The sequence below is a fragment of the Fusarium mangiferae genome, assembly GCF_900044065.1.
Source record: "Fusarium mangiferae strain MRC7560 genome assembly, contig: FMAN_scaffold002, whole genome shotgun sequence".
NCBI classification, from domain to species: Eukaryota; Fungi; Ascomycota; class Sordariomycetes; order Hypocreales; family Nectriaceae; genus Fusarium; species Fusarium mangiferae.
In genome coordinates this window covers 1,455,334-1,470,408 of record NW_024573922.1, presented here as the reverse complement: position 1 = coordinate 1,470,408, position 15,075 = coordinate 1,455,334, and the positions used below count along the sequence as shown (strand labels likewise).

Here is a 15,075-nt window from a genome sequence, read left to right as displayed (position 1 = left end):
AATTTCAACGAATTGAAGAACAAGTTCTTAGAAGCGGCATATTCCATCATTATTCATTAGTATATATATACAGGCTGCCATAATCCATACCAAGCTCCCGTGCAATCTTCTCAAAACCCATCTATGCCAAATTAAGATTTTGTGTATACGGACTCACAAATGTGTTCCAATCATTTGAATCACCAGTAACCAGGACCGGTGAATCCCTTTGGGTATGTAAATCTCTCATGCGCCAGACTTTTAAAATCACCGCTTTTGTTCTCTCAACATTCGCCAAAGTCAAGCCAACCATGGCATCAAGAGTCTCCAAGACAAGCTGCCTTCCAGATAAAAAGGTGCCTTGATCACCGTGGGCGAAGATCTTATCGTCATTCAAAGGATCTATCTCCACGGCTGCGACAAACAGAGGGAATAGAAGTCCTGCGGCACTGCCTTGTTGAATAAGGTCGTGAATACTACGCAGAACCTTGATAACAAGCTGTGACACTTGAGGTGTAGAAGGATCAGCATCTCGAAGCAGGCAGTGAAAGTATATCTGCACCGAAGTCTTCTTCAGGTCCACACATCGTCTGACATTCTCATCCATGGCCTCGACAACAGTGATATTGGAGCTGACCAAAGTCAACTCTCTGTCAAGCTCCTCAACTTGAATCTCATAGTCTTCTTGAGACATATCTCGTGTTCTTGTCCTTGCAAGTTCTGTGATCTTAAAAATCACAGATGCCATGGCCGGACTACAACCCATCCATGCATCAATATCCTCCGTGTGATCCGGTCTTTGCCAATATTCCAGGCCAAAGATAGGTGAGTTTCCACAAGCTGTTCTGCTGATGACATCTTGAAAAGCAAAGTATCGCTCTGAGAACGCAGCAAGACTTCCAAATGCCGAGTTCTTACTTGACGGAAGTGCAAGCTGTTGGCGTTTTCTCATGAAGTCTTGACTTGCCCTCAGGTGGAAGACCCATCGATAGTCGCCGTTATCAAGGATTTCGTAAAGACAGAGAAACATCATTGTGGCAGGAACTTGAGGATCCAATATGACGTCTGCCGTGACATCTGGAGATCGAATCCTTTGTAGAAGACCAGTCAGGGCCTTGCCTTTCATCTTCATTGCTGTGCGTGTCCATGATGGATCTGTGATGCTTCGATGTCGAGCAGAGAATGCAAGAACAGATTGGACGAGAAGATCTTGCCCGGCATGGGTGAATAGAGGAGCAACCATGCTTGCAAAAGGCGACGAGAGTTGCGAAGAAGGTGTTGTGAGAGGACATAGTCGTAGGAGATAGTATTCGAAAAGACTCGTTTCAAAGGTGCTCAGTGTAGGGAATGATGATATTGAAGGAATGAGCTTTGGTGGCGACCGTGACCTCCGAATAAGCGCTGAGGACGGTTCAGTCTCATCTCTCAACTCCATAGCCTCCCTAACAAGACTCTCTTCATAATTCGGATCATGAACAAAGTCACTATAATAAGTATTGATAAAATGTCTCGGCCCAACAGCCCCAAACCCCCAAGCCTTTGGCGAATGAACCTGCGGCAGTCGTCTCTGCCTTGCCCCATCCTTACACCAAACACCCTCCCGCCCAAACGAGAGCCCCTTTGCAGTAAACTCAGCCTCCCATTTTAGCTGTAGCGTAGTATCGCACGACAATCCGCGGGAGACGCAGTTCCGACATGCAGGTTTAGCTTCGTCGCATTTGACCTTGCGGGTCCGGCACGTTTGACATCCTGACCTTGTTCGTCTCTGGACGGGGCCGGTTTTGCCGGGGGGACGGCGGCGCGGCATTGGGGGGGAATATGGGACACGGAGCAAAAGTGCCGGGAGATGGAGGAGGATTCTTTTGCTTATGAGAGTGAGTGGTTGATCGTCTGATGGGGAGAGTGGAAAAGCGGGGGGGGTTTTGGAGGAGAAGACGACGCTATGGATGGGGCTATCACCTGATGACAGCGAATGGGCGATGGATGAGCCAATCAGATGTACAGTGTGAATCTGTGATTCGGCTGGACCTTCGATGACATATCTCGGTTGAACCTTCAATGGAGGCGATAGTATTGGACATTTTCTATATCTTTCATGGTCCGAGCTGATTATTGCCATTACTTATCCATAAATTCACCAGCGTTGCGTTCTCACAATCAACATAATGGCCTCAACTCTCACCAAACAGTCCCAAATTCTCATCGTTGGTGGCGGAACTTGGGGATGCTCAACGGCCCTCCATCTCGCCCGTCGGGGCTACACCAACGTCACTGTTCTCGACGTCAATCGCATCCCATCACCCATCTCAGCCGGTCATGATGTAAACAAGCTTGCAGGCGGTCTCGGTGAGACACCCTAGCATATAGCACTCAAACACTTCACTAACAGAGCAGGCACTTCTGATAGTAAAGGCGATGACGAAGACTCAATCTGGAAAGCTCTTACGTACGCCGCAGCTCAAGGGTGGCTCCATGATCCCGTCTTCCAACCTTTTTGCCACAATACAGGAGCTGTCATGGCTGGCTCAACTCCAAGGTCTATCAAGCAACTGGTGGAAGATGAGATCGGTGACGATATCGACCAGTATACACCTCTCAACACAGCAGAAGACTTCAGAAAGACTATGCCGGAGGGTATTTTAACAGGTGAATTTCCAGGCTGGAAAGGCTTTTACAAGCCCACGGGTTCAGGATGGGTTCATGCTCGAAAAGCTATGAAAGCTGCTTTCGAGGAGAGTCAGAGACTTGGTATCAAGTTCATCACTGGCTCTCCCGAAGGGAACGTCGAGAGTCTGATCTTTGAAGATGGTGATGTCAAAGGTGCAAAGACAGCAGATGGTAAGAAGCACAGGGCAGATCGGACTATTCTTTCTGCTGGTGCTTCAGCAGAGTTCTTCCTCGATTTTGAGAACCAAATCCGCCCTACAGCATGGACTCTCGGTCATATCCAGATGACGCCAGAGGAAATGAAGCTGTACAAGAACCTCCCACCTCTTTTCAATATAAACCAGGGCTTCTTCATGGAGCCTGATGAGGATCTGCATCAACTCAAGATGTGCGATGAACATCCTGGCTACTGCAACTGGGTTGAAAAGCCAGGTTCCAAATACCCTCAGTCCATCCCCTTCGCAAAGCATCAAGTGCCCATCGAGGCTGAGCGACGCATGAAGCAATTTCTGAAAGATATCATGCCTCAGCTCGCAGACCGTCCACTTGTTCATGCTCGAATCTGCTGGTGCGCTGATACACAAGATAGAATGTTTCTGATCACCTATCACCCTCGACATCCATCGCTTGTCATTGCTTCAGGTGATTGCGGCACAGGATACAAGCATATCACGTCGATTGGAAAGTTTGTCTCTGATTGTATGGAGGGTACGCTTGAGGAAAGGTTTGCTAGGTTTTGGAGATGGCGACCAGAGAAGTTTACTGAATTTTGGGGCAAGGATCCTTTGGATCGGTTTGGAGCTGACGATAAGATCATGGATTTGCCCAAGAGTGATGCAGAGGGATGGACAGACATACAGAAATGATAATAAGTGTTTTGATTGGAAAAAAGCTGAGAAAAAGACATCAATGGTTTCAAAAATTCCCCATGATGTATCTACCTAAAGATATTGACAGGGTGTTGTAGTAGGATGAAGATTCCCTTCGTAGGAGCGTTCCTGAACATTTCCTTGAGGAATCCGGCAAAATCCCCATATATCTTGATATCAAGGTTCACGATACTTCTTCTGCTGAAGCATCACATAACACTTCTTCAAACCTGTCTTGCAATAAGGTTCCGCCATCCTCGGAATCTTCACTCAAGGAAGCATCATAACCTGATTCTCTGTCTGAGAAACGCACAAGTTCCCAGTAAACTTCATCATCTTCCTCCTGCAGCTCCCAAGCTGCGACACGCTCCCTCGGGCAGAATTGGTCGTGTACATGATTGTCATCTCCGCAAAAGAACTCGAAAGAAGACAAGCAAACGCCACAGTTAAAACAGTCAGGATCATCCACGCAGTATATACACATACGGCAAAGATTTCCTCTTGTTAGCGACCCAGAGGGGGATGTCGTATCGCTTTGTTCAGAGGCTGGCGGCCATAACTGATCATCCCAATAAGGACATTTGCCCTGTTGCCCATACCACAGCTTTTCAAAATCTTCGCGAGTATATCCGGTGGAATATCGCGCTTCCCGTGGATAATGTCTCCTTTGTTCCAAAATGTTGTAGCCGAGGCAAGTCAGAACTGCATCCCAGGTATCACCTTTGGCTGAAGGACTGAATTGATAACAAGCCGTACATGTGGCACTATAAGCATGGTGCCAAGGTTGATATGCATCGTCATCCTCGGCACACAAGTCAGCACCATTCTCAATAAGAAGCGATAAAAGTTCCATGTATTCTGGCATACGCTGATGCCAGGCATCGGATGCCCTAAAAAGGAGATGTAGGCAAGTTTGTCCGTTAAGAGTGCTGTTGACGTCGTAGCCTTTCTCAACGAGTAACCGTACTTGCTGGAGTGTCTGATGTGATTCGGAGTGTTGATTTATGAAAGCACCAAAGCAAAGTCTTGGGATCAAATCCTGGTTTTCCCAAGTGTTTGAGTTGGCATAAACAAAAGGACTTAGAGCAAGCGTCTGTTTCATTACAGTGAAGCGAGCCTCTGTCTAATTGAGGTTAGAAATTGATATGGGCAGGAAGTGAAATGCTCACATCAAGATCGACAAGGAGCTGAACTGCAGTCTCTCTTCCTTCAACTCGTAAAGTCACATCTGCCCCTGCATGCAGGAGGGCTTCGTAATGCGCTATAGAAAGTCCACGCTCAAGAGCGAGATGAGATGGAGTACTACTCCATTGTTATTCAAAGCTTAAGATACTAATATAGCAAGTCGCATACATCTGGCATTCGCGATCGGTGCGAGTGTAGGTTATGACTTCATCGATGTCCAATCCCTGTTCTATCAGGAATTTCAGAACCGGGAGATTTCTCACTGAATGCTATTCGGAGGGAGCGTAAGCTAGTGCCATGAATTCATGTTAACTTCTGTTGCCTTACATGGAGTAATGACCATCCATTTGTATCGTGATCATGAAGATTGGCCAAACCTCCCTCGAACAATTTGAGGAGGTCTTGGACTGATCCGCTCCGGGCTGTGTCAAATACAAGAGAGTCTCCGGGTAAGATGTTGCACACCATGGCGCAAGGCAAAATGCTGGTAAAACTGTTAAATAAAGACTGTCCCTGATTCACCGACAGTCTGAGCATCTTCTTTGTGCTTTTGGATGTGTAGGTAAGTTTTGCGACGAAGTCTCTTCTGGTTTCAATTTTCCCCCTTTCGATTTCAGAGGATAGGTTTTGATACCTCTTAGTTGTCGTTACGGTCACAACTCCATCCTCTGTTTCGAAAGCCTTTCGTTTTGGTTCTTGCGAAATTAAAAGCTGTTCGCCCGTTGGTCTCCAGAATCTTTTTGTTGCATCTGAAGAAGTAAGTAAGGCGATCACATAAATCAAAGAGACGTACCAGTTTGATTGATCATCATCGACGGAGAAGAGAGGATGATATTTGCCATGAGCTTTAATTCCTTTGAAACGTCTTGTTGACAGTTCTGGCAGGCCCCTTCTGACTCGACAGGCTCTGCATCATTTCGGATATAGTCTAGAAGATACTCAATGTCTTTCAGGAGCTCTTCTGAATCATCGGACTCGACCACGCAGGGCTTTTTCTCCAGTAGTCGCATCAAACGATTAATACTCTCATCCAACGATGTATCTGGTGAACAGTCCATCTCTTCGTCGTCCACCTCCGTCACCCTTACTGAAGTTGATGGCGATTCCTCCTCGGTGACCAGACTAGCTGTACTGTTTATTCGCAAGGCTGCAATCTCTTGTTTGAGATGCTGGAGATCGCTCAAAATTTGGGTAGATTGAGTTGCAGTCAAAGACAATTGTCGCGCCTGGATAATATGGAATTGAATTGTTAGATGGTGCAAATGGCTTTGAACCGCATTGCGGATATGGTCGAGTTCTTTTTCTGAGAAACATAGCTTCAGGTTTCTCCAGAGGCGACCTCTTCGACCATCCAAGGTTGAAACATCAAGGGATTTCAGACGATGGTCAAGTTCGGCCAAGTCGCCTTTGCATCTTTTCGCCAAAGCCTTCAGCTGAGACCTATCGATGTTATTGATAGAAGCAAAAGGTATTTGCTTTAGGCGTTGTAAAACACTCTCAAGCTGCGCAATCTCACGGGTGAGGGAACGAATGACCCCAGGGCCATCTTTGATGGCTGAGAGTCCCGAATGGATTGATTGAGTCACCGAGAAAGCGACGGTGATAAGGGTGAGTATGCTGGCACCAGCACCGACAGCTTCCATTTCCTCGGATGTTACTGGAGAGGGATTTTGGCACGGAAGAGATGAGGTGGTTGGAAGAGTGTAAGGTCGAGATGGTCTGCCCAGAGTGAAAAGTCCAGCTGGTCTGAGTTTTTGTAATTGTGAAATCCAGGGCGGCAAGCACAGCCTGATTGGTGACTTTTTAAATGTACTTCTACTGCTGTTAGCCCAACTTGTCTCACAAGAGCTAAGCCACCACCTATAGCTCAGAGTACAGGATATGGAGTGCATGTTCCAGCGTTCACATCCAATCATTTGAATCAGGCTGTAGCACTCAGGCGGTGAGCCAACAGGGCACATTCTATGGCTATATGAGAGCATAGAACTAGCCATTGGATCAAAACATCTCACCGGTAACTTGACATTTTCAGTGATGGCTTTCTCGCGGTTATTGGCGCCAGGTTGTGTCCTTGCCGCTAAACAAGTCAATTCAATCGTCTTCCAGTTGAGAATGACCTTGATCAGTGACCAAGCTCTACTCTAATCAGTACTCTAGAGAGCTCACATTAGTTGGACATAATTGTGGATAGTGATTAAAAATAAGACTATCATGAATGTGAGTTTTACTGGGAGATTTTCTGTGAGACCCTTAACCCGAACTTTGGCTCTGACAAAGGTAGTCTGGGGGCTCGTGAACCTGATACTCTACAGAACATGTAGTGAAGAAGCGTACCAAGCATCTAGTTGAAACCTAGAACTGATTCAAGGCTAGGGCGACCATCAGACATGTCAGAATGACTATAAATTGAACATTTGAGGGCAAATCCGTATGCTCTCTTGCAGCACAACATCTTATGGAAAGAACTCAACTATAAGTAGCTGCATTCATAAAATCCCTTCTAGACTACAAAACCCAACACGTGCGTCGAGAATTTCAAGGTCTGTTACTCTTGTGGCTATCGGAAGTCCCTCGGGTGGACCTATTGTGAGCCTTACCTGCGATCAAGCCCACCGTCTCAAGCTATCGCCGACCTTGAATTCGAGCCCTCTATCTTGTGGCATCTTCCACCAGATCGCCCAGACATGACAGATAAGGTAGTTTCTCTATTTCTTGGGGACAAGTGCCCAAATTCAGAATGTCCGGAGAAAAGAAGAAGAAAGAGGAGCGAGAAGAGGGTGAATGTAGCACAGAGTAGCCTCCTTGTAAGCAACATTTTTCTCTGATGCAGGGACTTATGAGACCTCTGATTCCTGTAGGAAATGTAGTGAATAGATATCAGATACGCGAATGCATTTTTAGAGGGATTAATAGCCAAGATGGACGTGACACATGTAAGGGATTATCTATAACTCCCCGGCTGGAACTCCAGTTTCATTCATCAGTCACGGCACACATTCTCCATCGCAACATCATATACAACAACGACATCAACAAACTATAAAGAACGCAACCACACAGAAACCTCTTTTTTGAAACACTTCTCACCCATCTCAAGCCAAAATGTGCACCAAATATATGAAAACATGTCTTGTATGCCATCATAAGCAGTTGATTAGGTGGAGCCAATGCGATCCCTATACTCTCTGGCTAGCACTTGGTTCAGATCCCGCCTCGACGGAACCTAGTGCCGCCCGGCATATTGACTTAGGTCTTCCAGACATCGAAGAGGTGTCAATGGACTTTTTTACATCAACACCATGCCCCAACGAGGCATGCACGAGTAGGAATTGAAGAAGGAGAGCATTACTCCACTAGTTATATATGACAAGAAATTCTTTAACTCTGTGGACATCGAGCTTTGCTAGTAATTGTGAATGGTCTGATTGTGGCTCTTTGGATGCAGTTCTGAGATAACTTGACAGGAAGCCAGATTTTCGTCATTCAAAGCAGCGTTATGGTGTGTTGAACAAGATTTGGAAAAGGGTTCTGATAGATGATCTCCCACGACTCAGGTACGTAGTCACTCAACCAGACAGTATCATTGATTAACCAGAGCGCGGAGAGTATTTCAAAGCGAATCGTTGTATCATTCTATCCGAGGACGATACAGAAAGATACTTCCTGGATGAGTGTGTCTAGGCACCAAAGCTCAACTGCCCTGAAAATGTATCTGAATCCTTCCCCGAGCTTCAGACACTTTTTGTTAGTGTTCTGGGAATGAAGAAGACGGATATCGGCCTGGTTTACGATGAAATTGTAAACTTAATCTATATAATAACGATATTCGGCGAACCAAGGGAAGAACAAGCATGAAGACTTCTTGTTGCTTTGAGCCAAGATGTTGAAAAATACGGCCACTATATCGATAAAGAAGAGCTCCTTGAAAGTCATCTCTTTCCAGTTGTTGGACATGGTAAACATATCATGCTGCAGCCCGCCTTGGCTGATTTCTACATCATGGACAGGGAGGCTTCCCAAACCGAATTGCGCGGAAAGGTTCCAGTCTTGGACATTGACCATACGACCTTTTGGCTACTGCAGCCCTTCTTCGATTGGGCGGGACTCCGAGGCCGTTATCTCATGTCAAACATTGGCTCGATCCGTACCGAGATGGTTCCAGACTCAGTGACGCCGCCATACATACACCCAAAGCGGGCAAAGGGATTGCTACGGTAAGTTCTGGCGAGCAACATATATACTGCGAATCTAATAAGCGCTGCAGGCTCGCTGTTCATTACAGAAGTCCCCGGACACGCACTGTAGATGGGAGAAACTCCTTAGCCCGAGCCCTAGGCAAGACCAGGATACACATCCTAAAGGATGATGGCTTGCGTAGCATTCTCAAGATGAAGGACTTTGAGGGCTCTCAGGTTATATTACCGTTTTCAGAAATCCACACACGCAAACACGATGGCGGTCTAGAGATCTACCTGGAGAAAGGTTCAGCTGAGGCTGCAATGGCAGTTCAGCTTCCGTTGGTTTTGGTGAGATTTCTCATGGAGGACCCAAATGACAATTCTAAAAGCATAAAGCTCGTGGATGGAATGCTTCCCGGCTTTATAGGGACGGTCTTTAGGGCTAGCAACCGTAATTCGCGGTCCATCAAGACAATTCTTGACAAGGAGGGCATAGTTGATGTGGATAAGTTGGAGAACTCGCCCTACATACCCGAGAATGGGTAAGTTTGCGGAAACCACAACTGATCGAGAGCTGTCTAACTGGTAGCTAGTACCGGAAAACTGTGGGACATATTGGTTCCCAAGAAGCCTGCTAAAAGGTCGCACCACTATAGGAATCGCCCAAAGATCCCTGAAGTAAATGGCCAGGACGATGATCTCTCTCAGCAACTGGGTTCGTTGAGCTTGTAGGGGAGTGCGAATGTAACAGGCACGATTTGGAGCTCAAACACGACGAAGTTATTCGACAAATCGGAGGGAATTTAGGGAAGACCCCTTTTAGTCGGCTCACTCATAACTGTCATTTCTTAATACATAACGCTTTCGTTGGCGTATTCCTGCACCACTCCGATACCTAACCTCAACGCCGCCGCTTCCTAGCAACATCATCGACTTGATCGACATCCTCCATGAGCTCGCTGTCTTTATCGAGCTTCGTCCACTTGTCCTTTCCATCAGGAATGTCAACCACTCTCTGCGTGTAGAAAATGTGGCACCTTAACCTAGTCAGCCTTACCATAACACATGTCTGTGGCGACATAACTTACTGTGGCTGGAAGTTCTCTCGCAGCTCAGGCGTATCCAGATTCAAAAGCGTAGGGAACAAAAGAACCATGTTACGGCCCTCATCCATAATCCAGCTCCCGCACTCGGCACAGCCGACCTTGCAGGGAAGAACATGCTCGCTCTTCTTGGACGAAGTCTTGTAGAACCGAAGATTCTTGACACCGTTCTCAAAAGAGAGGTCTGTCTTTTTGAAGATGGCCGCCCACTGGAAAGGAGCACCTGAAACTCATTAGCCACTGACTAAATAGTGTGTCATTGAGTGGAGTACCGTGGATCTTCTTGCAGTCTATACAATGGCAGTACTTGGACGCAAGAGGCTTGTCGCTGTTCAGCCAATACTGCACTCTACCGCAGTGGCACGAGCCATGAACTTTCTTTTCAAAGTTCTCTCGCTTTTCAGTGGCTTCATCGGGTCTTGTGTAGGGAGGTTGGGTCTCCCAGTCATCATGATTGTCATGGGCGAATTCGTGTTGATGCCCTTCCATATGCTTCTCATCGTCGTCAGCGGCCATTGTGATAGACAGATATGAGAATTCTTGGCAACAAAGGAATAAAGTTGGTACCTAGATCTAGATTGACAATAATACGAGATCTAGAATTAACGAAAATCTGGGGTTTTGTAGAAACGGTCGCGTGCCCTTGATCGACGTGGCGCACGGTTGTCGTCATAGATATATCAAGATGTCCAAGTCCCCGTCATGACCCTCATATTTTTTTTGCTTCTCCCTCGATCTGATCACTCGCTAGGACCATTTCCTCCCTCGATCTATGCACTATTCAATATGTCATTGATCATCTCGGCCCACTTCCACGGCTCCCCGATCTCAGGGCTAGCCTCTGTGACACTGTTGTAATACTCCCAGCCCATTACTCCTCCGATCCTCGGGTACCTGCTCACCAACTCTTTGAGACACGCGCGCAGCTTTGCTTCTTTTACGTATCCGGAACAATTGGCAGGGTTTGTCACCAGACCTATGACGACTTTTTCCTGTGGCCAGCCGCGCGCGATTATCGTGTCGTAGTCGTGTGTTTTGCTCATGTCACCCCAGCCGCAGTAGAATTGCGTGTTGTACCACGCGATTCGCGAGCCAAGTCCCTTTTCGAGTTCTTCCATGTTGAAGCCTCCGAGATTCTGCCTGTTAAGCAAAGCGGGCGCGACGGGCGCGAGGGTGATGAGGAAAGATTGTCCAAAGTCTGTCTTGAGGTGATCAATCAGACGGACGACACCTCCAAGTGACATGGCCTCTTCAATATCCAGATCCAGTCCGTCGAAGCCTGCCCACGCGATCATCTTGCGCAGAGGCTGATACCATCTGTGAAAACCCTCGAGCGACCCGTCCATTTTGGTGTATGAGCCTTGAGCTGCGCCTCCGAGCATGCCGAGGACTTTCACACCGGCTGCTTGAAGCTGACGGACTTCATCCCAGAGAGGAATGAACTTGTCTGCATCATATAGATCATCGTTGAGGGTGATGCGCTCAGGCGTGTTGAGATGAATGGCCGCGACAATGACGTGGGTGACTCCGGTGGCTGGGAGAATCGTTGGTTGAAGTGAGATGTATCTGTCGTCTTTGTATTGTGTCTGATGGTAAAATATGATTCTCTTATAAGGCTTCGGCTTCGAAGCAGGATCAGTGTGAGGAACGAGCATTCTGTTTGCGTAAGACGCTTATACTTGTCGGAAGACGCGGTGCAGCTATGGCATTTGGCGTAAGCGCTCTCCAAGTTCGGCAGTGTTGGTAGAGTCAAGCCACCCAAAATTAGAGTCCCTCATTGGCCTGGCAGGACACGAGCCGGATTTCAGAGTTCTCGAGCCACGTACATTGAGTTTGATAACTCAACCAACTTCAGGGGCCACGAAAATCCTGACCTGAAATTAAGATAATAAAAATAACTGACCTACAAGTCTTTTGAGTTTATGGAAGGCTTGTCTAAATCTGTTCATAACACAGGATGGAGATATTAAGTTTTCTTGCCTCCGTAGCCCATTCAGTCTCAACAAATAGATCAACTAGCAATACCTACAACTAGATGTCTATAGTCGATCACGGCGACAGTGTCTTGAGAACTACAAATTCTTTCGTCCGTCTGATGGTGGTATACTCCGTACATATGCGAGGATTATTCCTGTCAGATAAGATACGTCGAATGCTTGACGACAAGACACTGATAAATGCCTATCTTTTACCTCAGCTCCATATTGTGGATAATCTCGGCTATGCGAACTCACGAGGGCGTGTAGAAACCTTACATAACTGCCGGGTTGCCCAATATTCCTTATCTTGTCGATCACGATATCGCCGCGGTTGGAGGTCTTGTCTACGCCGCGATTCTAACCCAATTTTGGACTTGCTTTCCAATTCTTTGTGACGAGAATTTCGATGTCTATAAATAAAGAAATCTATCAGACTATTTCTATACCAATCTCTGTGCTGCTAGATTGGATGTCGCGTCAATGGTCAAGGTTCAACCCCTCTTGAAGTCAACGAAATTGATGCTACATGACCCCACTATCCCCAACTCAAGTCTTGCCAGCTTCCCTATTAAGCTAATCTCTTCCGTGCCAAGACATCTTTTTCCTGTTGATTTCTCCCGATTTCATGCTTAAATCTATGCTAGTTCTCTGATGCCTGACGATCTTTTGATTCTGAGGGGAAACTGACCGCGGAAGCAAGAAGTAGAGCCGTACGTAATGAGCTACCTCTTTAGGACATTGCAGGTTATAAAAGCACGTATTTCCCTCGTCGACCAACTTCTTTTTGAGGGTATCCAGCTTTTGATCTTCACAATGTTGGGACAAACAATCTTGGTCAGCCTTACGGCTGCATCTGCTGTCAATGCCTTTCAATATGGCTACAACCACGTAACCGTCCGGAAAGATATTCCACTGGTGGCAGCGAATTTCAAGAATGTCGATATAGATCTTTATTCGCCAGCCTTCCTCGACCCTGAGAGTCGACAGGCAGGTTTTATGAACGGAACCCAAGGGCCAACCTCCCACGAAGATATGGGTATGCATATATCAGAGCACATCGATGAATCCACGCTGACAATGTGCAGAGGCTTATATGGAGCGCATTGCTTCAAAAAATGACTATATGACCTACCAAACAGCAAACTTTACATCCGAAGAACTAAGATCATTCCCGTTTGTCAAGCTCTCGTCTTCAAAGGGCCCAAAGACTTCAGACAAGGTCCGAGTTTGGGTTCAAGGCGCTGTACACGGCAACGAGCCAGCTGGTGATCAATCCCTCCTCGCTCTCCTCGGCAAATTCGATAAAGATCCCAAGTGGGCTTCAAAGATTCTCAAGAACATTGATATTGTCATCTTGCCTCGGTATAACCCTGATGGTGTTTACTACTTCCAACGCGTGCTCGCTACGAATTTCGATCCAAACCGCGATCATACTAAGCTTGCGCGACAGCAGACCCGTGATATTAAGCAACTGTTCAATGAGTTTGCTCCACATGTTGCCATTGATATGCATGAATATGGTTCATCAAGTCGATATGGCAACTACGTTCAAGCCTCTGATGGTTTGTTCTCTGCTGCGAAGAACTTGAACATCAACAAGAATATTCGAGAACTCTCTGAGAAGCTGTTTGCTAAGAATATTGGAGATGCTATGGTCAAAGCTGGGCTGAGATGGGAGCCTTATGTGACTGGTAGAACTAGCACTGACCCTAATTACGTGCCCAAGTAAGTCTCATGATTTTTGTTTTAATTCCCTGTCAGCTGACTGGCCATAGGTTCGACGAAGCTGGCTCTGATGCCAAGATTGGTCGCAACGCAATGGGTCTCACTCAATCCATCACATTCCTGATCGAGATGCGAGGAATCGGATTAGCAGACCAAGAATTCCAACGTCGAACTGCCGCTGGCTTGACCATGGCCAGTTCCATCATCGAAACTGCTTCCAACAACGCCCAGAAGGTCTTCAAGACCGTCGAGGATGGAATCAAGGATTTTATCAAGTCCAAGGAACCCATTGTCATCACCGACTCGACAAAGTACAGCACACGAATGTTTCAGATGATCGACTACACCAACGGTTCCATCGTCAAGGTTCCTGTTCAGTTTGCGTCTACTACACCAACCACTGCGAACCTGACTCGCTCTCGGCCAGAATCATACCTCATCCCTGTTGCCTGGGCGGATATCGCTAAGCGTCTTGAAGTTTCTGGTCTTGAAGTCGAGACTCTTAGTAAGCCTTGGAGCGGCACAGTTGAAGCATTGAATATTACATCTTCGGAGCTCAGCAGCTCATACTACGAGGGAGCTGTACTTGCTACTATTGCAACTGAGACGAAGAAGCGACAGCTTACTTTGCCGGCTGGTAGCTTCCTGGTCAGTACCAGGCAGAAGAACGCGGGGCTGGCTCTGAATGCTTTGGAGCCTGAGAACATCGATTCTTATGCCAGCTTCAACATTATTCCTCTTGAAGTTGGAGATGAGTATCCTATCTTTAGGGTCGTTAAGGGTTAGGAAAGGATTTAGGCCTGGCAGACTATTTGACAGAACCCTGGATTCTTCTGAAATAGAAATGTCTATATAATCTCTAGAGATTTTCAATAGAACATGAGTTGTACAATCTCCAGTGTTTCTCTTGGTTCTATAATCACGTCAACAGTAACATCATCCTGAAGACCAGTAATATAGAATTGTCCCAAATTCACCGTTGAGGTTCCCTTTCCCCTTCGACCTTCAGGCCACAATAGGAATCCCTGAAGCATATGGAATTTACTCTTCCCAACTTTATCAATGGATATATATTGGAGAGGTTTTGCCCACATAGGCACGGCATTCGGTATCTTTTGCCGACCCCCGTATCTAGCCTCAACTACCCACCACCAAGCCAAAATACTACTATTCCACATTCAGAAGGCCGATGGAGACGATGCTGCCGTGCATTGTGCAACAGCTGCAAGGTCATTTATCAATAATTATCATGAACTTTTGTGTCATTGGATACGTCTCCTCACTTTTGTTTCCTCTTTGGGATGTAGCTATCTTGAGGACGATAGCTGAGTGCGGAGAGTGGCTTATACATATCATCCGATATCGCCAACTCTGTATTCTCAACTCATTC

At 46.7% G+C, this 15,075-nt stretch overlaps 7 protein-coding genes across 7 annotated transcripts; 3 read left to right on the top strand and 4 right to left on the bottom strand.

Annotated features, from left to right (window-relative positions):
- Positions 1–121: 121 nt before the first annotated feature.
- On the bottom strand, positions 122–1,414 carry FMAN_06201 (uncharacterized protein; the record flags this gene model as incomplete). The annotated part of the gene is made up of 1 exon (XM_041827049.1): positions 122–1,414. The coding sequence occupies one exon, from the start codon at positions 1,412–1,414 to the stop codon at positions 122–124; it is 1,293 nt and encodes a 430-aa protein (XP_041678051.1).
- Positions 1,415–2,144: 730 nt separating this feature from the next.
- Positions 2,145–3,512, top strand: FMAN_06202 (uncharacterized protein; the record flags this gene model as incomplete). The annotated part of the gene is made up of 2 exons (XM_041827048.1): positions 2,145–2,325; positions 2,374–3,512. 2 exons carry the CDS (start codon positions 2,145–2,147, stop codon positions 3,510–3,512), a joined length of 1,320 nt encoding a protein of 439 aa, XP_041678050.1.
- A 187-nt stretch (positions 3,513–3,699) lies between these two features.
- FMAN_06203 (uncharacterized protein) lies at positions 3,700–6,343 on the bottom strand (the record flags this gene model as incomplete). Its single annotated transcript, XM_041827047.1, has 5 exons — positions 3,700–4,638; positions 4,685–4,817; positions 4,869–4,969; positions 5,028–5,449; positions 5,494–6,343. The coding sequence occupies 5 exons, from the start codon at positions 6,341–6,343 to the stop codon at positions 3,700–3,702; spliced, it is 2,445 nt and encodes an 814-aa protein (XP_041678049.1).
- Positions 6,344–8,699: 2,356 nt separating this feature from the next.
- On the top strand, positions 8,700–9,471 carry FMAN_06204 (uncharacterized protein; the record flags this gene model as incomplete). The annotated part of the gene is made up of 3 exons (XM_041827046.1): positions 8,700–8,914; positions 8,965–9,420; positions 9,468–9,471. 3 exons carry the CDS (start codon positions 8,700–8,702, stop codon positions 9,469–9,471), a joined length of 675 nt encoding a protein of 224 aa, XP_041678048.1.
- Positions 9,472–9,779: 308 nt separating this feature from the next.
- FMAN_06205 (uncharacterized protein) lies at positions 9,780–10,497 on the bottom strand (the record flags this gene model as incomplete). The annotated part of the gene is made up of 3 exons (XM_041827045.1): positions 9,780–9,915; positions 9,967–10,204; positions 10,254–10,497. 3 exons carry the CDS (start codon positions 10,495–10,497, stop codon positions 9,780–9,782), a joined length of 618 nt encoding a protein of 205 aa, XP_041678047.1.
- Positions 10,498–10,751: 254 nt separating this feature from the next.
- On the bottom strand, positions 10,752–11,636 carry FMAN_06206 (uncharacterized protein; the record flags this gene model as incomplete). Its single annotated transcript, XM_041827044.1, has 1 exon — positions 10,752–11,636. One exon carries the CDS (start codon positions 11,634–11,636, stop codon positions 10,752–10,754), a length of 885 nt encoding a protein of 294 aa, XP_041678046.1.
- A 1,137-nt stretch (positions 11,637–12,773) lies between these two features.
- Positions 12,774–14,471, top strand: FMAN_06207 (uncharacterized protein; the record flags this gene model as incomplete). Its single annotated transcript, XM_041827043.1, has 3 exons — positions 12,774–12,996; positions 13,046–13,685; positions 13,736–14,471. 3 exons carry the CDS (start codon positions 12,774–12,776, stop codon positions 14,469–14,471), a joined length of 1,599 nt encoding a protein of 532 aa, XP_041678045.1.
- Between the last annotated feature and the right edge of the window lie 604 nt (positions 14,472–15,075).